The sequence below is a fragment of the Ammospiza nelsoni genome, chromosome 2, assembly GCF_027579445.1.
Source record: "Ammospiza nelsoni isolate bAmmNel1 chromosome 2, bAmmNel1.pri, whole genome shotgun sequence".
NCBI classification, from domain to species: domain Eukaryota; kingdom Metazoa; phylum Chordata; class Aves; order Passeriformes; family Passerellidae; genus Ammospiza; species Ammospiza nelsoni.
The window spans coordinates 104,429,639-104,454,394 of NC_080634.1; the positions used below are offsets into that span (position 1 = coordinate 104,429,639).

The 24,756-nt window shown below is 40.3% G+C and overlaps 1 protein-coding gene across 2 annotated transcripts in view; it reads right to left on the reverse strand.

Annotated features, from left to right (window-relative positions):
- SH3KBP1 (SH3 domain containing kinase binding protein 1) overlaps positions 1–24,756 on the reverse strand; it is a 214,584-nt gene that overhangs the window by 167,757 nt on the left and 22,071 nt on the right. For both annotated transcript variants that reach the window (XM_059466276.1, XM_059466277.1), the window contains exon 2: positions 21,833–21,990. In XM_059466276.1, coding sequence (XP_059322259.1) covers positions 21,833–21,990 — 158 coding nt within the window. The remainder of the gene's footprint in view (positions 1–21,832; positions 21,991–24,756) is intronic.

Below are 24,756 nucleotides of genomic sequence, written 5' to 3' on the forward strand. Positions count from 1 at the left end.
TTCCAGGGCTGGAAACATTTTCTAACAATTTCACAGACCAAAAAGAGGTGCTATCTTCCTTAGTACTTAATCCCCAGACTTGAACCATTATTTCCCAGCCCTCCTATGCTCTAAAAATGTGGCTTTTAACAGATGATTCATTAAAAACATAATTTTTTCTAAATTATTTTCATTGATGGTAAGCTTCAGTACTCTGATCCTTTCTACAAGACAGCCTCTCCAGCTGCCTTTCCATTGCTCCCCCTTGGTCTCAGGAGTTCAGGCATCAGCTCCAGTGACTTTCTGTGGCACCACAGAGGGAGGGAGAGAGGAGGATGATTCATCTGTGTCTCCAAACAGATCTCTGAAGAGGAGCTTCAGCTTGAACATGAGCAAGAGAGCAGTCATTTTAAGAACAAGAAACGCTCAACTCTGACTCCCTCAGCTGCTACTTGGGAGTCAAAAAAAAAGAAGTGGCAAACAAAGTAACTGAGCTCCTTGAACACAGATTAAAGCAGCCACCCTGGGGGAGAAGTTGTGCCAAAACTGTTTGAGGTGTCCAAGACCCTGAAAGGGCTGTGTCTACCCAAGGAGTTAATTACACATCTTACACCTAGATTTTGGCATGGTCTCTGACACAGCTGTCAAAGGAAGGTTTAGGAGTAGCTGGAGACCTGCAGATGTTTGCCACTTCTGTGCAACCCCAACAGTCCAAAAGCAGGAAGAGGCAAACAGGTGACTTCCAGGGTTTGTGATGCTTCTCAATTAGTAAAGGCAATTTCATAAACAGTAGAAGTAGCACAAAATCTCCAAAACTGCATTTCAAGATGTTTTCTTCACAGCCCGTTTTAAGGAGTTTCAAAACAAGGAAAGGTAAATCCACAATGCTGCATGCCAATTGCTAGTAATTTTCCATGTTGTACCAAATCAGAAGGGAGAGGATACTCTAATTCATTGATCCCTTCTAATTAGTGCATTATGATCCACAGGCTTCTCCCTCAGCATCTCATCTTACTTTGTCCTCGGGAAAAGAAACTTTATACCTGGTTTCTAATGTGCTAAACTTGGCACCAAAGGCATGACCTGAAACTACAGCTTCCAGTTTTAGGACAGTGCCATAGTGCACAAGCACACAAATTTTCTTTATAATTCAGTTTGAATTTTTGGGCTGGAAATGCAATCTTTTCAGAAGTCTGAATGCCAGCAACTGCTTCCCAGGCCTGATAAAGCAGTGCCCACTGGAGAATCTGCTCCTCCAGGACCATTGGTGGCCAGACTCCTCAGAGTGCAGGGGCCAAAAGATCCTGAGGCTCCACACAAGAAGGAGCCCTGGAAAGGCAGTGATCACACAGGCTCTCAGACACAGCCCAGTGCCCAGCACCTCCCACAGGGATCAGGAACAGGACCATGAGTGAGCTAAGCCTGGGTTTGGGACAAATTCCCAGGCACCCTCTGAAGACCTGGAACACATTCAGACCCAAAAAAGTGCAAGGGTAACTTGCTGCCATTTTGCAATGGGGATAAACTTCATAAAATCAAAGATAATTTTAATAACTACAAAAATTCAGATTCACTGTTAAAAACAACAGAAATCCACATTCCTGCTTTGCACCCATGCTGCACTCCTGCTAATAAAGACAAATACTTCCTCTGAAAAAAAAAAAAAAACAACTGCTCTGGTACCTGAGAAGGATTTTGTTCAAGAAATATAATAAATCCCTAGTGTCTCTGCAAAGATTCAAAAGCCCATTTCAGAAAGAGTAAAAAGAAAAAAAAAAATTAAGATAATGATACACTGTTATATGTTTAAAAATCCTAACATTTCACAAATTAATGAAAAAAGTTTTCCTAACACCTCCACTCATTTCTTTTAACATTGGTAAGAAAAATCCATGCAGCATAAGACAGTATAAATCCATTGAGACAAACATTCCCTGAGGGATGTACTGCATAATAGCTGTAGTGGAACCTATGCCAGTAACTAATTAAACTTATGCCTCAGGCTTTAGTGATGTCAATTCATCTATTCCAAATTTATTCTCTTTTTAAAGAGCAAGTGGATAGTTTTCTCCATGAATTCTATCATTTTTTGAAAATTAAAAATTCATTATTTAAGATCTTCTAAAGTAGAAATACACCCTGGAAATGTGTTTGATATGATAGGCTATCATATTTGACTAAACATGGTAAAATGCCCTTGTGAGTCAGGTGGTCAGCTCATCCAGGAATGTGGCAACACCTTTCTTCCTGACAAGAAATGAATGGGTACAGAAAGGAGCTTTGCTCTTGGCAAAGGCAGTTTCTAAAAGCTCCTGCAGAAAACCAGGTGCTCATCCAAGATGCTAATTTTCACGCTATATGATGACTCTTACCTCAAGAGTTACAAATTTTCATTACATTGAGGCATTTTTGGGGCTATAAAAGTCCTCAAGGTTGGGTTATTTATGACAGTAAACTACAACAATAGTTACTCTTCCAATTTCAGCAGAATGACTATAAAGCTATGTAGAAATAGATTCTGAAATAAACTTTTGCAGCCTTTAGCTCACCCTTGTTGCTTTTGTCAGCATCTTCTCATGAAAAGAGGACAGTCATGTCAGTTCTTCCCATGGTTCTTGTTACAAGGTTTGCAAGAAGGCAGCAAAATTATGACAGTACTTCTTCTTTTTAATTGCATCAGAATTCAGATTCAGTGTCTTCATAGCTATTGTTAAATTCCAGTTGATGCAATTCTGCTTTAAAGGGCCAAATAACTTCCATATTAAGCAGAAGTTCTAGTTCATCCTCAAGCTCCACAAAGCTAACAGAGCCCTCTGATCACAGTTCTTGCATAATCATTTTAGGGACACTAGGTTGTATTACCAAAAAGAAAAAAAGTGTATACCTGAAGCTCAAATCAGAAACATATTGTCATTAGCTGGCTTTGCTTTTGGCATGCTGCTCTGAAAACACAGCTACACGTTACTTCTCCTTGCATCAGATCATGCTTGAATTTATGCAAATGCTGTGTAAGTGGTCCAACTTCACAAAAAATGAAACTGCTGTTTGCCATCTGCACTGGTAGTGCTGTACTGCACAACATCAAGCTTTACTTTGCATTGTTTATGCTCAAAGTGTCCCCAAGCAGCATTGATGAGACTGGTTAAGAGCTGGTGACAGAGAAGCCACCACAGCAGCCACTAAAGGGCTTACAGGAGTTCAGAGGTCATGTTCCTCCTGAAGGTTCAGCCCTAATTCACTGTGAGCAAATATCAGAGGTGTCTCTAAGTTTTACAGGCAAAGGGACATAAACACACAAACAATTTTAAATAATGTGGTCATTAATTAGATATTAACCAGGTATTCAGGAGAAAGAAAGGTTCATGCAGGTGCTCATTTCTTGACATGCTGAGCACTTACAGCCCTCAGACCTGAGGTTGTTATAATCAGCTGCAGAACAAAGGCATGCTGAGCTGCTGTAGCAGAATTCATCAGCATGAGCAAGAACTGCCCCCTGCACATTCCAGGGGTACTGTTTGCAGGGATCCTAAAAGAAATCACACCTGACTCTGATCTTCAGATGCAGCCAAGAAAGATGGTCTAAATACCACTTGCCACAAAGAGGAAAAGAGACTTCAGAATGACACTCAGCCTCTGCAAAGGTAATAGATGCAAGGGGCTACCTTCTGCCACCTCACCTTGATACAGCAAAGCAAATCTACCTGATTCAACTTCTAAGATTTTGTCCTTAGACAATCAGAATTATTTCTTATTAATATAATTTGAAAGAGTAAGGTTTCAAGAAAGAAAAAGGCAATAAACCAGCTCCATAGGGGCGTAAGTTTAAGTGACAACATTGGTCCATGCAGTTTGCAGTTTTTTCTGCTTCTCCTTAGAGACTGTTAAAAAACTCAAGAGTGTAGTTTGGAGATAGATAAGACACACACACACATGTACAAAGTTAAGTATTACAATATTCAAACAACAGTGTAAATTGAAGAATATGCACTTTATGATTAGCAATAGGCAGTGCAATCCAAAGGGAGCCATAAATTAGACTATATGAACTTTAGATCAAATCCATGAAGGTAACACTGCAAACCACCATTAAGGAAAGATTTCATAAAACAAAGATATGTAAAGTAATATGATACTCACTGCTGGTGAGTATCTGTCAAAAGTGAACCCCCAAAACCAAAAATAAAATCAAATAAATTGATTTTGATTACACAGTTTAGTGCAGTTTCAAAGGAGGCTAACTGGGGGGAATCAATATATAGACACGATGGAAAATTTCAAAACACCACAAGATAAAAATTTATTACAAACACAGATGTCTGTCTTTGCCAGTACACAGTGTCATAGGATTTTTAAATCCAAGAACTCATCACTGCTTTTATTAAACCTTGGTAATCTCAGTACAAACAGTGGCTCTATGGGGTGGCTCCCAAGAGCATTCTGCTCCACCTCAGGGCTCCAATTCTCAACTTCCCATGCATTCCATCAACTTTCACTTGTCTTGTCCCTCATCTTTTTACCAAACCTCTGTGAAACAGGTGCAGTAGAGATGGTTTACAGGTGTTTATGGTCTGCAGAGAAAGCCACGGGGCATGGCTTAGTAGCAGGGTGATAACTGAGGAAGAAAATGGAAGAAAAAACACCTAAAAAATGAAAAACAAACAACCCAAAAAACTCAAACCCAAAAACCCAAAAGGAAACACAGCAGAGCTGGTATGCTGCACTTGAACATTACTCTGCATTTCCTCCAGTGCACTTTCATCTTAGCGCTGTCTGGGGTTTTTTTTAACTACATTTACATTTTTCAACAGGCTACCCTGGGTCACAGTGCCCTATTCAAGCCTTTTAACCCCAACCCACAGCTTCACTCCCTTTCAATCACCCTTGTTAAATTCAGACCTTGTTAGCAATTCAACAGAAGTTTTTACTCTTTGCCATCCTTTTATTTCTTTATTTTTATCTGTTTTAACAGAGGTCGCCAGTTTTAACTATTCAGAACAGCAAACATAGCTCAGCCATTACAATCTTCTCCCTTAACCCTCTATCATAATTTCACTATTCCTCTATTTTCCTAAATTAAGCCTAATATCAACCTAATACCAGTTTCTCACAAGTTTGTCCTAGAGAGGCAAATATTCTATTTCTAAATATAATTTATATAATTTCCTATCCTGGCTGGCCTCTGCCAAGTGTTGCTGAACTCAGGCACAAAATTCTACTGCAGGACTTTGTGCTTTTTGTACTTCTCTCACACAGGTACAATGTGTTTAGAATATGCCTGCTGAAAATAATTTTTACTTCAAGACAGAATGGGCTGCTCAAACACCCTGTTCTGAAAACATCCTGTTCATACAAAGCTTCTGTCTTATCAGACCCCTCCATGAATGACAGAACAGGAGTGTGATTCATTTGGCAGCTAAATTATTTAAATAGTTCCACAATGGCATATAAAGCCCCATATACATCAGAGCTCCTTTTCCTTTCCCACAATAATTTTTCTTTTCCTTTTCACTCAATCATTTTTTCTCTGAATTATTAAATCCTTCTTTCTCCCCTTTGTAGTTTGGGAATTCTATGGCTGTGAGAACTCATAAGAGAAGGTTATTAGTGGTAAAAGAAAGGGTTGTAGGGAAAACATGGTTCTATGGAAGTGCGAAATGGAGGCTGTTTCAGGTAAGTGAAAAACCCAACACTCATTCCATGCATAACTTCTTCAACAAAACTCATCCCAGTCAGCACCCTGCTTTAACAGACAGCACACAGGTGGTTCTCTGGCTGACAGATAAACACAAATTAACACACACTCTTACCCACAGGCAAGATAGCAAAATCCATTTTGGAGAAACGGCCAAACTGTATGTGTAGGAGCTAAGGAGAGAAAAGCAGCCCCGATGACATGAAAAAATTCAAACCAATCCTTAGTGTACAGCTCAAAAAAACCCCAATCTTATCATGAGATGAGTTTCAGAGACATTTTAAGCAATTCCAAGTAGCTAGAGAAAGATATTAAAAATTCCTGTGATTTTCAAAAGACCATGCAGACTTTGTTTCTCTCATAGTTTTGACTCCATTTCACAAATACAGGCCCATTAATTGCTTCACAGGTTACTGAAAATGAGAGAAAAAAGTTTTAAATGGACAATGGATGAGTCAAACTCAATATAGAATGCAATACTGAAGTTTAATCTGGGTTACAATGTAACACTCCTTATCATGTCTTGTCTGTCCAGCACATGGTGTAAAATAAAACACAGAGTAGTGCTGCTTGTACTCTCAGGAGAAGGAAAACCTACCTTACCACACTTTCTCAAGCACAGAAAAGACCTTACAAGGAAAAAGAGCAAACAGGGTTGATGAAATACCATGGGGACGAAAAAACCCAAAAAGGTGTCTTAACTCACAAGATGAGGAGAAAGTAAAAAGGAGCATTTCTAACCAGGAGAGCAAAGAGATTCCTGAGCAGCATTTGCTGGGCACAGCAACAACCCAATGAATCTTCGTAGATGTGAAACATGGAGCCTACAAGAGTAAGGGGAGATCTAAGAGATGCTTTCCAAACTCCTCCCAAGCCCTTGCTCTCTCATTCCTACACCAGCCCATACATAGACACATACACATTGAGCAGTGACCTCACCCCACCTCTCTCTGAGTAATTTGAAGATACTCAGATACATCTTCAATGAAGACCCATATTCATTAATATTCTGATATTTTTATTCCTTTGTTTGCAAGTTTTCTCAGCAGTTACCTTTAACCACTCTTCTCCCCCCAGACTTTAGATCAGAGAAGTCCTGAATTTGTATTGTTGCCTTTCACAGAATATGGATGCTCTCTGTGGATGCCTATTTTCACAAAGGGTTACTTGTGACTTATAAATTAACAACTCACTTCTTCACCGTTAAAGGTCACTTCAGAAATTGTTACATATGGGAGAAATAATGAGGGAGGAAAAGGGAGGCACATAGAAGTATAGCCTGAAGAAAGCTGGGTTTTGTTTAAAAAAAAAATCAACTAGAGAGCAGTTCGCTCAGCCCATTCAAATGCTTTAAGAATCATATTTTCATAATGTTACTAAAACCTCCTTCTTCATTCTTGGCATAAGTGCATGTGTGTGTGTAGGCATATTTTTAATTGCAGTGTGAAAAATGTTGCTCATTGAAAGAAAAAGCATGTAGTTATAATTAGAAGTGGAAACTATAACCAACACTTAACTTGATTACACAGAAAAGGCATTGCTTACTCTCAAGATAGAGCCTCTAGGTGTCCTGTAGTTGTACTAATCCTCCTGTTTACTACTCCATAGCTGAGTGATCCCTATTGAGCCAAAGTCCTGTGATCCAACTAATTGATTTTACAGGCTGACAGAGTGGCCAAGGCAGGAAGGCAGCTCTGCAGATTGCTTGGTGCAACCCACTGGCTCAGAGCAGGGTCAGTGAGAGCAGGATAGCCAAGGCTGTGTTCAGCTGGCTGTTAAGTACATTCAAGGATGAAGGCTCCAAAATATCCTTGGGCTGTTCCAGTGGTTGGCCAACCTCAAACATTTTCTCTTATGTTTAAGAGATTTTCCTGTATTTCAATTCATACCCACTGTCTCTCCTCCTTCCACTGTCTACTGTCAGGAGGACTCTGGCTCCACTTTCTGTACTCCAACACATCACGTACTCAGACACTTAAAAAGATCACCCTGAGCATTCTCTTCTCCAGACTGAACAGCCCCATCTCTTTCAGACCTTCCCCACACATCACAGGCTCCAATCCCTCAACCACCTTCATGGCCCTGCACAGGACTCACTCTGCTCTCTCCATCTCTCCCTTGTACCTCAGAACCCAGAACTGGGCACACAACTCCACAGGTGCCTCAGCAGGAAGGAGAGGGCAGAAGGATCCTCCTGCTCCCAGCACTGTGCCTAAAGCAGCCCAGGCAGCCAGCAGCTGCCCCTGCACAGGCACACGCTGCTGCCTCGTGCTCTGCCTCATGGCCACCAGCACCCCTGGGCCCTTCTCCACAAAGCTGCTCCCCACACCCCCAGGCACAGCCTCTGCTCCTGCCTGGGGCTGTTCCTCTCCAGCTGCAGCACTTGGCATTTCCCTCTGCTCATGAGCATCCTCTCAGCCCCTTTCTCCAGCCTCTAAAGGCCTCCACACATGGCAGCACAACCCTCTGGGGAGTCCAACACCTGCTGGCTTTGCAGCACCTGCAGCCTGCTCAGACTCCTCTGCGCTCCTGCTCATCCCTGCACACACTGAGCAGCACCAGCCCCATCTCCCACCCCTGGGGCACCACTGCCAGGGACCAGCCTGCAGCTGGAGCTCCTGCTGCCCTTGGGGGCTGCATTTCAGACACTTTTGTCACTAACCTGTACTGCCCCTCCTCAGTTTGTCAAGTTATGGGAGACAGTGACAAAAGCTTTGCTCAAGTCAGCATAAACAACATTCACTCCACCAAGTCAATGATCTTATGGTAGAAGTCTAACAGATTGCTCAGACATGATTTCCCTTCCATAAATCCACACTGACTACTCCCAACTGTCTTCTTGTCCTTCATGTGTTTGGAAATGGCCTCCAGGATGTAAACATGAAACTTGAGTTCCCCAAATTATTCTTCTTTTCCTTCTTGAAAAGATGATCAACTTTTGCTTTCTGCTATTCCCCAGGAGCCTTGCCCAAGGTTCTTTCTGAGAAAATCAATTTTCTGTGTCAGTTTAGTCTCCTCTGAGATTTTCTTCTGGATGAGGGATTATAGCAGATCTATCTGCACAATCTTTATGATGTATGAATGAAAATAACACTTGTTTTTCAGGTATCAGGCTGGGTTGCAGGATGATAGAGAATGCTTTAGAATGCTTTATACTCTGGAAGCAAATATGATCTAGACTTACTGAATGACATTTCACACAGTAAAATAGGTTTCTGAAACCCAAAATACTGCAAATAAAGTTATCTATACTTTTGAAGCCAATCATAACACAGACCAAGCATTGATGTAAGCTCAAGGATAAGCAATGAAGCCATGTAAGACATAACTGTTCAAGCAATTCTAACACTTGTTGTTACACAACCATGACTAACTGGAACACCACCTTTGATACTAAAATGTAATTTTTAGAACATATATACAACCTGGCAGCTACAATTTAAAAAATAACCATATATTACATAAATAAAGCATCCAACTTTCCTTGGGGAGCTATTAGACCACTGGTTTTTCAAAGATGCCTGAATTTACACGGTTCATCCTGTGCCCATTTTTCAATGTTTTTCCTATTTATTCTTTTTATTTCCTGATCAAACTTGTGCTTCTTCAAGCTTTTCTTAGTCACACCATCGTTACCACTTGCATGGAAGCAACCTGACACAGTACAAGCTGTACAGCTTTTCTCTCTGCACACAAGGTTTTGTGCACCCAGCAGAGAGGAGCTTGCAAGGCAACAACCACTGAAAACAACTTTGGTTTTGTGCTAGCATAGCTATGGTTTCTGCAGTGCACAAAAATGCTTCATTAACATTTCAAACAATGTAATTTGATGCCTTAGCTGCATTTCCTGTAATGATCTGTACAATGAAGTTAGCTTACTATGTGTTCATCTTAAAGAAGCTTTTCCTGATACCCTGTAGGTATCCTGTTCACTTAAAAAATGCTAGAGAAACTGTTCAATCACTCCTTTCCAGTTGTCTCATCTGCTAACAGTTGAATACAAAACCAGAAGTTAATGCTAATGTTTTATGAAAAAGCAGTACTTCTTTGGATATTAATGCTGTCCAAGTACCTTGCACAGCTTCCATGGCTGTCATTATTCATTCTAACCCTTTCACATGAGAGTAAAATCTGAATATTAACTACTCTCTCCCAGACATAGAATTCAAACTTAAACTCCTTTCTTCCAAGAGAGGCAGGTGATTAATAACTGCATCCAAGACCAGGTACATATAACTAAGAGGCATAGCTGTAAATTCCTTAGAGAGAAGGGAAAAGAAAGATACAAAAGAAGGGGGGGAAAAAAAAGGAAAATAGTACAATGCAACAATGTGCTATATGTGTTAAACAGCCAAAGTGGAATTTTCTAAAATGGCACCTATTTGCAAACTTCTGCCAGCATAGCTGAAGTAGGAAGACCAGGGGCTGATTAGCAATTGAACCAGCAGAAGCCCCTGCCACTGACTTGGAGCAGCAGAACTGGTTGAGCTGATTGAGCTGCCACTGGTACAGCCTGTTTGCTCGCTGTGCAGGGTTTTATTAGGTGCAGGGGTTTATGGCCCTGGAGCAGGACTTTGCTGCAGAGCTGCTGCAGAGCAGGAGCTCCCTGGCAACACTTCACACCCACACCTTTATAACCATGAAAAAGCACCAGAGCAGGAGGTGCAAGTTCCTATCACAAGTGAGGCTGCTCATCCATAATGTTCACAAAGAACAATTTGGTTTCTGTACTATCTTATGCTTTTTGCTCCTCATCAAAAGGCACACTCATTCAGAAAAAAACCAAAAAGAATATTTCAAGAGGCCACTGTTAACACCAAAAAAATCAAGGACCTCTGTTAGTGCTACCAAAGGATCCTTGCCAGACAATTATGTTGGTGTATTTTTTTTTGCACACTTAGAAAAGCACTTGTAGTTAATCACTCTGTATTGTCACTGAATCTGTCACTGTATTGTCACATGTGACATCTTTTCACAAGTCCTGTTTACATGTATTTCTCTGACAGCAGCAGGAATGCAAAATCTTACTACTTTGAGATGAAGTTGAATAAAACGATAGTGTCACTATAATGGCAACACAGTATCAAAAATGCCATTTCAAGCTTACCTGCCCCCTCTGCTACCCCACATCATGCTCCAGTGATGCAAACTTCCCTTTTCTCTCAAGCAGTCTAACCAGCTAATATTAATTGGCTTTAACTAAAAACAATTGCCTGTAGCCAGTATTTATCTTTCATTTCATTGCTTGTTGCCAGATCTGATGAGGGGATACTGTGTGGGAGCCAAGTCAATTTTTCCAGCAACGCAATCTAGTAAGAGATAGTAATTTAGCCTCTCCCTGTAAATCCTGTTTTCACTTTATGAATGTCTGAAAACATCAGTAGAAAACAAACACATCTGTTAGCACTCATTAGGAAATGCTGGTGCTGCTGGTTGTCAAAACTCAAATCCCATCTCCCTGTCTGTCCTTCCAGATACATTCTTCAACGGCAGGACTCGAGAATCTCATTTCAGCACAGACATGCTCAAAAGAGTGACTGGGAAAGCCTCCACTAATACAACAGTCTTCAAATAAAAACCTCTCTCTAACACAGCTGTAATTAATACTTTCTCTCATTATTTACAGTGCTCGGTGTCATGGAGCAGCAATGTGACAGCAGAAGGGCACAGTACAGAGATTGGAGAGGCAGGTTACCAACATATTACAAGTAACTCCAGGCATGAGCAAGGAAGCCCTGGAGGAGTTCTTCAGCCCTGGAACTTGTATGCCTGGTTTCAGCTTCATGAGAAAATAAAACCCGCACAGAAGCTGTGGGGTGGGAAAGTGGGAAGAGAAGTGCAGCTTCTAATGGAAACCTGTAAGCCTGAAAGAAAACGTACTGGGAGTATAGTATACTCAGCTAAAGAGACCAAACAAAAACTACCCTTTTCTAAATATCTGAATGTTCACTGAGGAAACAATGCAATGGTAAAAATCCCAGCAAAAAGAAATGGGGTCAATATTGCAGTGTCACTGCAAGTGTCACCAGGGTTCAGAAGGGCAAGCAACACATGCTATTTCCTTGTGCAAACCCTCATGTAGAAAAAACCCCCATCCTTATACAATTGCTTAGTGGAGTAAAAAAGGTTGAATTAATGGATACCAGAGGATAAATTCTCTTTCTTCATTTTGTATAATAAAAGTCTCTTGAAAAAAAAATTCCTATGCCTTAACTTGTATGTTGTGGTTTTAGACCCAGTGTTTATTTCTGCACAACACACATACATCATGCATGCCTTCTATATACACACATATATATAAATATTTATGGACTTCTGAAAACACCTGGAAAGGGATTACACATTGAGAAAGAGCTTTTATTTTACAGTTTAATGAGTCATTCTTCTCCCTCTGCTTACTCAACATTTTCCTCTGATGTTCATCAGTCTGAGTAGCCTCTAAAAAATTTTCACATTGACTGCAGAAGTTCAAACAACCTAGTAAAAACATGTGGACTAACAATACAGAAATTAGAAAATTTTCTGTGCAGAACCACAGAGCAATTAAGAATCATGAAATGCAGTGCTCAGTCCCACAAGCACATTCTATCAACTTCAGTGAACCACTGAAATGTTTCAAAGTACATATTTTTTTCTTCTGCAGGGAAAAATCCAGTTTTATCTGACAGCGCAATAATTCAAATCCTAATTCCTTCCAGGATTTACTTCAACTTCAGCATTCTGTACTTTAACAAAACATCAGCAATAAACTAGTTTTGCTTTTTAATTAACTATTACTAGTTGTGTCAATCTGTTTGTGAGGGCTAATAATGCCAAGGTTGTGGGGACAATCCCCATATGGTCCATTCACTTAGGAGCTGGACTTCATGGTCCTTGTGGGTCCTTCCAACTTGGAATATTCTCTAACCTGTGAACTCAAGTTCACAACTGCAGTCTGCAGGTTCTCTCAGTTTGAAAGGACAGAGTCAGAGTCAAAGAAAGGTAAATACAGCCAGTGCCCCACACAGCATTACAAATCAACTGAAAGTCGCAAAATTCATAAGCTGTGTGGGAACAAAAGTAAAATCCTGAGCATATGTCCTGTACCTGCACAACACGACATTTCAGGTAGTTCTACTTAAAAGTGGTTTATTTCATGACATAAGTTATATAGCAACTATTCAACTAAATTTTGGAATTAGACTCCTCTAAAACAAAACAGGAGAATTTAAAATTTTGTTGAAAGCTACACTGAGACATGCATGCAGATTTTTGGTGGGTGAGTTTCAGCTAATTTTTATTCAAGATTGGTAATGTGGTAGCTCTGAATTACAGAAACAGACATTTTCCATCCATATTTCTCTAATTCACTTCTGGAAGGAGAATAATTCAGATCAACTTAGAGGGACTTTTAAAGGAGGAACAGATTACATTTTGATAGCACAATAAAACTGAGCCATGGGACATTGAGGAAGCATAAAGGAAACATGAAGATTTGCATTTTACTTTCTTCTACCTCTAATTATTAGGCATTCATTGGGCCAGTGATTTGGCAGTGGCTGATGACAGTGTAAGAGCCATGTCTGTAGTGCCATGCAGACAACATGACAGCACCATGAGCTAGGACAGGCAGTCTGCTCACCTGGTCCTGGGGCACCATGATTAGGAAACTTGGGGTGAGGGAACAAAAATGAAAAGATCCTTCAAGCGACCAAAAAGCTGATTAAAAAGTTGGCAAAAGCAAAGCTGAATGATGTAATGCTCTTGGCTCCAAGTAGGAAGAGAATAATTTTCAGCCAAAAGCACTAAAAGGAATTCTCATTTGGTTTGTGTTATCGATTAATAGGTAAATACTGACAGATAAATCAGGCAGCCCAAACACACCAAAGCATGTTTAAAATGGAAACCAAGGCTTAGCTAAGCCGGCTGTAAGGAACCAGCCAAAATAATGGCAGTAGCTTGTATCCTGAAGCAGTCATGAAAATTATGAAAGAAGTTTCTGCTTTACAGACAGTATCTGTTGGAAGGGTGTTTTTAATCCGGGCTTTAGATAATACTGGCCTGTTGCTTCTGGGAAGGCAAATGCAGGCTCTCTGGAAGAACAAGTACTGACTCCATCTTTCAAAAGGTGCAATGAGTCCTCGCCAAGTGGGAAATGGATGAATTAAGATTTTGTGAGGCACCAGATACATAAACTCAGTATCTTCCACATTCTTGAATGGCTTGTGATGCATTTATTTCTCTCGATATTCCCATTTTAAAAAAATTCAATAAAAGCAAAAGTCATTACCACCTTCTGTCAAAATGAAAGGTTTGCCTTGTTCCTTCTCCCTGGGTGGGAAGTAGCAATGTTATTTTTTAAAGTGTATGTTCTATTTGTTTTCCTTCCATCCCTCACCACCTCCCTTCACGACCACTGGCACTATGTATCCATCACTGAAGTCTGAAGTCAGAGTGAGTAAATAACCCTATTAAATAACCATCCTATTTCATTATGGTCATTTACCTGCACCTTTGACTTTTTCCATGGTAACTGAATAACTAGAGTGCCTATATATAAACAATGATATATTTTATTTGGCTGTAACAAAGCCAAAAAATCAGGATTAAGAGGCTCATACACGTTCGGCTCTTTCCAGCTCTGAAGAGAACAACACGTTCTGCTCATAAACTTAAACTGCTCTAATATACTCTGTCATGTCATAATTTTACTTTTCACTAACAGTGCCAGAGAAATTCTAGTAGAGTACATAATTAGGTGACAGCAGGAAATGGCAGACCCTTTAAGGACTGTCTTCACCATCAGCTTCCCAAACAGTTCCCAAAAGATTCTAGGAGGAAATTGCAGCACTTACAGGAACAGAATACAGATACCTAATTAGTCAAATACTACTTCCAACAGCAAATAGTGCAAGAAGTTTGTCATTCCAGTTGGTATTCACTCTATAAAAACATGAAAACTGTTACATGGTCTACACATGATACTTCAGAAAAAACCAGCACTTCCGTACATAAAAGTAAACCCTAAATACATCAACAAAAATCCAAATAAATTAAAAATCAACACCACTAAACAAATCCCACAGACACATACAGATTTAATAAATAACTGTGTTTGATCAGAACTAGAGTATCACTAAGTCATGGCAGCAGTAGTTATAGCAGCAATCTCTGATAGCTTTCTTTTTTTTCCCCACATGTCCCTGTTGCTCTCATCCTCATTCTTTTTTACTGTTACTGTTAATTCTTAAGTAATATAAACTAAAAGACAATCAGTGGATGAAGTCTGGATACAGGCTGTATTGTTCTATGTAAATGCACTATTTGGCAGGCTAAGGCTGAAGCACAACCTTTCACCATTATGATTATTAAATGCTGTAGATACTCTACAAGCTTTCAGAATACTCATTTAAATTTTGTAAAAGTTTATTTTCTAAACTTGAAGGAATCCATCTGAGTGCTCTTGCAATTAAACTGCAAAGAAGGTGGAAGTATTGACAAGTATTCTCACGTTAGCTTCAAACAGCAGTGAGACTGAGCTGCAATTCAATTTCTAGGAGCTTGTGCTTTAAGAATTTTAATGAGGTTTTTGGTCCTGTCAGGAAAAATCAGATACACAGCTGTACTCCCTTCAAATCCATAACTGTAGAAGTATGTTCTGCAAGACATTTGTATGCAAATGCTGCTAAGAGCCTCTACAGATTCTAGCTGCAGAGCAGAGTTTCTCACAGCAGCCTCCTCCAACAGAAAAACAATTGCCAGGCCAAGCGTGAAAATGAATCAGACCAAAATACATGGATTACTAACATATCCACCCACACACAATCTACAGAGAAAATAAAAACATCCGGAGCTTGTAAGGTTGCCAGAGGGGGGAAAAAAGAAAAGAAAACTGATTTCAGGGAAGACACAATATAAATTTATACTTTTATAATACCTTCTCTTTGCCTCACAAGCTTTTAGGACTAGGTTGGAGAAATGCTGTGAACCATCTAATCCTGCCAATTTTATAAATCCTTATGACTACTTTAAGAGCTGTTGCCAAAACCACATTGAATTCTTTGTATAACACACATTTCAAATAATAATATATAACTAAGTTCTGAATAAATTGAAGCTACCTTAAAGAATTATTATGTTATAGCTCCAAAGAAATTATATATTTGAAAATATGATTTCTAGATGACATGTTGGGCTCTTGTTTCAATCTCTGATCAGATTCTCCTCATAGCTTGGAGCTTCAGGAAGGAAAGAAAGAAAAAATAGTATTTGTTTCCCAAATTAGAGTCTTTGTGATTTACAATTTAAACAACAGCATTTTTTAAACTGAAATGCTGTACTGAGGTTTTCTTAAGACTATGAAAAACAATCTGAGCAAGAAAGGAAACAATTGAGTCTCCTTTGTATATTAATTGATACTACCTACATTAACTCTATTAGTAAAGCAGTAAAATGTGTATTTAAATAAGAATAGTTTTAGACCTCAGCATTTACATGGCATAAAGAATGGAAACCAATAAATTTTGTTTTCAAATTCAGGGATCTCATAAAATCACAGAATGGTTAGAGGATGGAGGGGACCCCAAAGATCATTTAGCTCAACTCCCCTTGCCATGGGAGGAGCTGGATCCATGGCAGAATTTCTATCAGTCCTATCAGTATATAATTACGAGTAAGCCACTGTCTTTTCAGAAGGTTACTTTTTGCAATATAATGTACTAGTCACTGAGTAAACACCTCAACACTGAAGCTTTACATTACTGTGTGCTCACTACACGACTGCTGCACGTACTCTTACTTTCACATACTTCATTAAATTCCCACACAACATCCAGCAGCTGACAGACCCAAACCACCACCATTTTTCCTCTTTTCCACACCCCCACACTCCCCTGAGAAACCCCTCCCTTCTAAGCCTGCCATCAAAACACATCCAGCAGAGCGGTCACCACAGGCCAGCCAAGCCCTCGCTGCCCCCCTGGTGAACGCACGGGCTCCATCCGTGCTGCTGCCTGCCCCGAGCGCGCGTCCATCCGCCTGGGAACAGCTCCAGGCCCCACACTGCCAGGGGAAAGAGCCTCCCTCACTGCCAGGGAGCTGCAGATCACTGCCAGGCCAAGCACCCAGGCAGCTGCCTCCCTGGAGCTCCCTCACCTCCTCTGAATGCCGATGAACAGGTTGAGGTGTGACATCCTTTGTCACCACGCCTTGGGCACCCAGGACAGCCCCGAGTGCTGCCATTGCTCTGTGCTCAGCTCCCTCAGAACAGAGAACACAGCCAAGCCACAGATTATTGACTGGCACAAGACAGTCTTGGTCAATCTGTGCCTTTGTGAGGAGATGGGCTGGAAAAGGGGGAAAGATTTTGTTTTACTAGTTGTGCTTTCATCATTGTAAGAGTAATTACAATGGCAATAATAAATAATTACAGCCTGTGATGTTAGTTTTCTCCTCATAAAATCTTGATCACTGTTGACGGGAACAAAACCTCAGAGACAACCTTTTCATATTATTATATTTCCTTGCATTTCACCATAAGTATAGCAAGTTTAACAGCCATACCCAAAACTTGGAATAAGAAGTTAGTACTCCTGAGTCTCATTCTGTTAGGATCCCACAATCTAAAACAATTCCTGAAAACAAATATGTAGACAATATTCTAGTAAGATTTCCAAAAACAACAAAAGAAAAAGCTTATTAATTGAGCCGCAAATTCCTGCCAAGCGTGTAAAAAGAAGAAAAAACAAAGAACACCAAAAAACCAAATCAAAAGTACCCCAGCATAACAATTCACTGACCCAAAAAGCAAGTTATCTTTTTAGGTACCAACAGAAATAATTTCCCTAGTCTGCATATAACCTCAGTGCCTCTGCTAAAGCCACAACTTTCCCAGAATCATGGAATATTCTGAGTTGGAAGGGACCCATAAGGATTGAGTCCAGCTCTTGAGTGAATGGCCTGTGTGGGGACTGAACCCATGACAAGCGGCTACTGAGGCAAAGCTGACCCAGACATCCCTTACCTGGCAGTACTCAGGCTGCTGAGGAGGGCAGTGGAGGCCCTAAGAGCCTGCAAACCCCAGAGCAAGGGGGTTTGTAGGGCAGGAAGTCCCAGAGTGCCAGAGACTGCAAAAGGCTGAGGCAAAGCAGCAGGGAAGGACAGCAGGAGTTGGTCAGCTCTCTGCCCTGGTGGGTACCAAGCAGAACCAAAGTGTTCTCAGACATGGGAAATATTCTCTTTTCCTACCCAGGAGACAAACCTCAGCTGCAAAGGGCCCCTGCATGTGCAGAGGACCTTTTTATGTTTTAAGTTTTATGAAAGCATGAACAGAGATAGGTAGGGGTGTGTAACAAGCACAAGGGTCTCATCAAGAAATCACTCACAGTCCCTCCACAACCTCTGGCTGATTGTGATAAAAACAAACAAATACACAGAAGAAAATTAAATAACAAGGAACAGATAAGGATCTGCACCATGATTCAGCATGAACATCTTTGACATCCTACAACTAATGTGCACTATTTAAAGATTGTATTCTGCTTGCATAACAAGAAATCCAGATTGCTTTTCTGACCCGAGGCAGCAGTACAGTTACACAAATCCCTGCCCTGTTTCACTGATTCTAAAACAAAAGCTATACACCAGAATTCCAAAAACAACTACACTACACTTCCTGCTTGAGATAAATTTACCTCTCCAACTCTGCTAGTAATATTGGCAAGTCCTCTGGAGTACAGAGAAGCTTTCAGGTTGCTACATGCAGCAGATTCAGTTTGCCAGTGTAACACTATTCAATCCCACATAGAATTGACTCTGAAAACTCAAGCCAGCAAGCATGGCTGTGCACCAGTTTCCTGCTTTCTACATCTCCATCCGCCATCAGCAAAGTCTGTCTCAGACGCCGCCACACTTACAAACAGCTTTACACTGCAGAGCGTGGATTTCAAGTTGAAGTTTTCAAGCTAGAAAGACATCGAAAACCAACTTTATATCATATAAATGATCAACACTGCAATCACACCTGATGCCTCCTCTTTGTCAGCTGCATAACTGAGAATCAAAACAGACACCAGGAACAGTACGTAATTCTCCGTTCCTACTTCTATTTCTCTGCTGAAAAACTGAAAGAAAACAGAAGACAACAACCAGATACACTTTTGTACATTTCTTACGATACATTCAGCACCATTTTCTCTAACAAAACAAGGGATCTATCAAGTGTTGACAGAGGTAAGTTAGAGCTTGAAGAGACACCAAAGATTTTTCTCATATTTCTCAACAAACTTTTCCTCAAAATCTTTCGAGTGGCCATCGCCGCAGACAACTAGGCAATGGAAAAAGAAACAGAAAACAAATGTCAAATACCTTTTCTGTTACGCCTTGCATGTTGAGTTTCAGAGCCTAAGAAGGGTATGAATCCGTCTTTTTTCGTCGCTATATGTATAAATACACAAAAAATTCAAAGCAGTTGTTTTGTAGATTCAAGAACAGGAAGCACCTCTACTACAACTTCGTAGAGAAAGTCCCTTGAAAAAAAAATAACTGCGTATGTACTTCACGTATATCACTGCTACCTCCCCTTTCCTCTTTCTGTCTCACATCTGTCTTCAGATAACGCCTCTTCAATGGTCTCATAATTTGCATTTATTCCAAGAAATTTAAAAATGCTTTTACTACAGGCAATTCCAAAATCTTTTGCATATTCACGACCTATTTCAAATTCCCTTGAAAAATACGGCGGATTTATTTCTTAAGTAACGCTTCAAATAAATGTATTTTCATAAACATTCCAATATATTGCATTTCTCTAATTTTTCTATTTCTGATTTCTACTTCTTTTCTTCCAAACTTGACTTCTAGAATCTGTGCAAAAATGTTGACAGAAACCATCCAGTACTCTTTACAGTGTTAATTCCATTATTTCATTCCAGCCCAAACATTCAATTTTTTGCAAACTCCAACAGTTTATTTGGAACATCATCATGAATTTATTCAAAAGAAAATAATATCACGGGGAGAAAAAGCTCTTCTCCATAAGAAATTAATCCTACCTCTTGAAGGTGGAATGCAAAGTACTTCAAGAATGACTGTCTCAACTACACCTAGAACCAATTTTGACATGAAATAGGAATTTGGAGTAGCGTTCAAGTCCATTACTTGTCTGTAGCATCCCTTTTTGCCAGCTTCTCTATTACTTTGTTGACACACACTTTGCCAATGGGGCACGATCTGACTGCATTCACTTGTTAAAAAAATTTCCATAATCAAGAGAAATTCACAATTACTCTTACTAGGCAGAGTGATTATGCTCAACAAGCTTTCTAACAGGACTGATATTTTGACTATATCTCTCCATCTAGGAGATTTACACAAGGAAAACAAGAAAAATGAAAGTTTTCACTCAAGAGATTCATAAACTAATTCTACTTAAAGTGTGTATCTTAAAGTGTGTTTCTCTCTAAACATCTTACCTAGTTTAGAGAGAAAATGATTGGCTACCAAAAACATCTTCGACTTTAAATTCTTCCTCATCCTCAGCTTGTACACAATGTGGTTTTTACTTGTTTAGAAAACAGCCCTGGATGTTGATAAAAAAAAAGGCAGGAAGGAAAGAGCAGGGAGTGGTATTTCATGAGAAGACAAAACCTAAACCATTTACTGTTGTTTTAGAACTTTCTATTAAGAAAAAGCTATTTATATTTCAATTATGTGACAGGATGCCACAGTTTGAAGTAATTTTGGGAAAAAGAGGCCTTAAAATTAGGTATTAATGGTGCCAACTTACAAATCTTTAGATTATTATATACCCATAGCAGACATTCATAGGCTGCATTTGTTTAGAACACTAAATCAAACACCTCCTAAAATCAGCAGCAAATTTAAAATATCAGCCAGGAAAAAGCCCAGAGGAAGTCTGCATTTGTCACACAGTTCACTTCACCAGAGTTCAAGCAGAAAAATATTACCAACACACAATGAATACGAAAACAGTTTCTTCCCCTAGCTCAAAGTGTGTATTTTCAGAGATAAGTAAAAACCAGATTATTCATTGTCCTCCACTGTGCCCTCTCATCTCATTGAGGCACTGTCTTTCTCCTCGTTTTTGCTGCCTGACACACACAGAGCTGCTGTCTCTCTCCAATGTCAGGAGCAAGGACGGGGTGTGTGTGACCCCCTGAGGCTCCCTGTCCACCCCACAGCCCCTGCTATGGGCTGGCTGACATCACAGCCAGACACTTCCCCAGCGACCTGGACACAGGCAGCACTAGGGAAGCAAAATGAAATTACTTCATTGGGTCCATATGCCCATACACACAACAGGCTCACACAGTTAGAAGAACTTGAAAAAAAAATACACTTATACCCTTAGAAAAGTGAAAGTACCAAAGCTCCTCAGAAGCTGTACTAAAAGATTAACATAAAATCTATGTAAATTATTGTAGTTCTTGCTCTCTTTGCCATAGTGGAGAGCCAGGTTTATGGAGACTTATGGAAATTAACAGCCTAGGTCTGCAATGATAAATCAAGGAGGCCCAGAGGTTCTGATAGCTGGCTTCACATGTGCAGACATATGTGTGCAAACACAGATGCTCAGTAAAAATTATGATTTCTTTCCAAACCTATGAATGGTTGTCCTAAAACAAGGATTACTGCAAGTTATTTGATATATTAAGTGAATACAAATTAATCTTTTTTTAAAAGGTTTTTATAGGGAACTGTATGGAGAAATCTAATTATTCTCAACTAGTTTAGCCAGGAATAAATATTCACCAAAAAAAAAAACTTCTATAAAACCTAAGAAAACACTCAGGAAAAGCAGCATCTGTTACAGAGAAGACAAAATATTTAAAATACAATGGTTTATAAGTTCTAGAATAACCAGTTTGTTCTCAGACCACAAAGTCAAGTATTTTCACTGAACACCAGAGAAATGTAGGTGTAGCTTCTTTTATTTTCAGCTTGTCTTTGCAAAGCAAGTAATCTTTCTTTGTAACATTGTCTCAAGAGAACATTGCATTATATATATGCAATATATGTCTATACACAATACATGTGTATATGCAAAATATTATGGTTTTGAATATAAGAGATATTATGACATAAAGGCTGATATTTAGCCTGAACAGCACAGTACATTTAACTTATACACACAATACAAGAACAGTTCCACTTTGTACTCACTCTTACAAAGTTGTCAGGGAACAAACCTCTTCTGCCTTTGAGCTGTCCTTCCCACCAGCCTCCATCATCTTTCTTGATATTGGTGATTATGTCACCGACAGTGATTGTCAGCTCATCATCGTGTTGAGCTTTGTAGTCAAACTCCACTATCGCCTCCACTAAAAGAGAAACACACACAGGCACAATTTTTGACTACATTTAAGCTTTCCTGGCTTTCAGAGGCATAAGAAAACAGCAATGCAATCATATATTCTCAGTGAAAGTATAATATTCAGCTTAACCAATAGAGTACATCAAAGAGGCACCATGCAATGGTAATGTTCTGTGGGTACCTGCTACAAGAGAGGCCAAAGTGAAAGAACACACAAGAAACCCATCATGGTTAAGGAAACATGCCTTTTTCTTTATTTTTTAAAGGAAATCAATTTGTGATGCTTCACCAGTATTAATTCTGGCAGCATTACAAAGTTTATTATTGTTTCTTGGACAAAGTTTTACCTTTTGTTTACAGGGCTTTCAAAGCATTTTATTTTATATGGAAATAAATATGTAAAGTTTCTCAAATTCATAAGCATCCCAAGCCACTACAACTACCTTGCTAAATACATCACTATCAACCTAAAATATATTTAACAAGAATTTTTTTCATCATGATGATTTTCACTGCTGTTTATATAGAAATGCAAAGCTTTGCTGCATGAACATGTCCTCATAGGGTTTCATCGAAGAGAGAAGATTTACTTTCACTTGTGATTATGCATCAAAGAATTAAGCTCTGAATGTCTGTTATCAGAGTTATAAGCATTATAAACTTGCTACATTACATGATATGTCTGTCTTTTCCCAAGAAGTCACCCCATCTTTTGAAACCATACACACAAGGAAGTCTCTTTAGAGAATTAAGGGTGTCATAAAGACAGAAAAATTCCTTCAGAGAACCAAAAATAACACACCTGGGGTACTCAACATGGAAGCCATAGTTATATTTAGTGGTTCAGCAAACATTTACTGGCCAGATTGGTGAGGTCTGGACAGCCATATCTCTAGAATTTATTCCTGCTTTCTTCAGTGGAAAAGCCTGTCCCAAGCCTTCCCACCAAACAGCACTTGAACCATGGAAACAGCAAAGTGAGAAATAGTATCAGGCATCTGCTTTCTGCACAAATGACTGTGCCATGTAACCCTGCAAGCTCTAGCCTGCAAAAGCAAAGCCAACCATTGCACCACAGGCAGCAAAAAGGTTCTGCCTGAATAACAAACCCTGCATACTAAACTGAATTAAGTTGACAGGAAAGCAGAGTTACTTCTTTCCACCCCCAAAATGTCACACAGTCACAATGCTGAATATCTCCATCCCTCCTCCAGAGCTTGCAAGTCATAGCTAAAGCAGTGTTCTGACTTTTGGATACACACCAGCCACAAGTTTATGGCTTAAAATATTCCTCTATTACTTCATCAGTGAAGTCAAAAACCATTGTAAAACCAGTTTACAGGAGGCCTGCTAAACTACATAATGAACAGCAAAAGAGAAAGACTGGCACCACACACTGTAAGCTGACAGGCAAACAGAACATGAAAAATTTATCAGTGAAACTTAGCTGAAAAATCAGAGTCATTCAGGCTGAGAGGGACTTCACATCTCTAGTTCAGCTTTCTGTTCAAAGCAGGACCAGCTGTGAGGTCAAACCAGGTTACTCAGGGCTTTGCCACATGGGTCTTGAAATCCTCCAACCTCCTCCTACAGAGGCAGGTAGGGCATGCAGTAGAATCTACTCCACTGCTTGACTGGGAAAAAGGCTCCAACAGACTGTAGAGAGAAAACCTTTTTTGTATCAGTTTTCACCCACTGGTCTTGTTGCCCACCCTCCACTGCAGGGCAATAACTCCATCTTCTTGATAACCTACTTGTAAGATTTGTAAGGCTGCTATTAGGACCTCCCAGTTTCTCTTCTCCAAGCTAGACAACCAAAGCTCTTCTAGATTCAGGTTCCTTCACTTTTTAACACATGAACTGTTCCACCAATTTGGTAGAAATCACAGATATGAGGAGAGAGCACTCCACTGCCTTCTCTGGTACTCGATTGAGACGTTAGACTGAAGAAGTTCCAGGACAGCCCCCGGTGGTACTTCATTTATTATCAGTTTGCACCTGCAGTACAAACCACTAACCACTGCCTAAATCACAGTTTTTGAGGTTGGAAGGCACCTCTGTAGACCAATCCCCTAACAATGCAGAAACAGCCAAAGCACAGATTGCTCAAGGCCTTATGCAGCCAAGTTTTGAGTATCTCAAAGGATGGAAATTCCAGTGTTTGATCACCCTTAAGATTAAAAATGCTTTCAGATACGTCAATAATATCACCCTGAGCCTTCTCTTCTCCAGACTGAACAGCCCCATCTCTTTCAGACCTTCCCCACACATCACAGGCTCCAATCCCTCAACCACCTTCATGGCCCTGCACAGGACTCACTCTGCTCTCTCCATCTCTCCCTTGTACCTCAGAACCCAGAACTGGGCACACAACTCCACAGGTGCCTCAGCAGGAAGGAGAGGGCAGAAGGATCCTCCTGCTCCCAGCACTGTGCCTAAAGCAGCCCAGGCAGCCAGCAGCTGCCCCTGCACAGGCACACGCTGCTGCCTCGTGCTCTGCCTCATGGCCACCAGCACCCCTGGGCCCTTCTCCACAAAGCTGCTCCCCACACCCCCAGGCACAGCCTCTGCTCCTGCCTGGGGCTGTTCCTCTCCAGCTGCAGCACTTGGCATTTCCCTCTGCTCATGAGCATCCTCTCAGCCCCTTTCTCCAGCCTCTAAAGGCCTCCACACATGGCAGCACAACCCTCTGGGGAGTCCAACACCTGCTGGCTTTGCAGCACCTGCAGCCTGCTCAGACTCCTCTGCGCTCCTGCTCATCCCTGCACACACT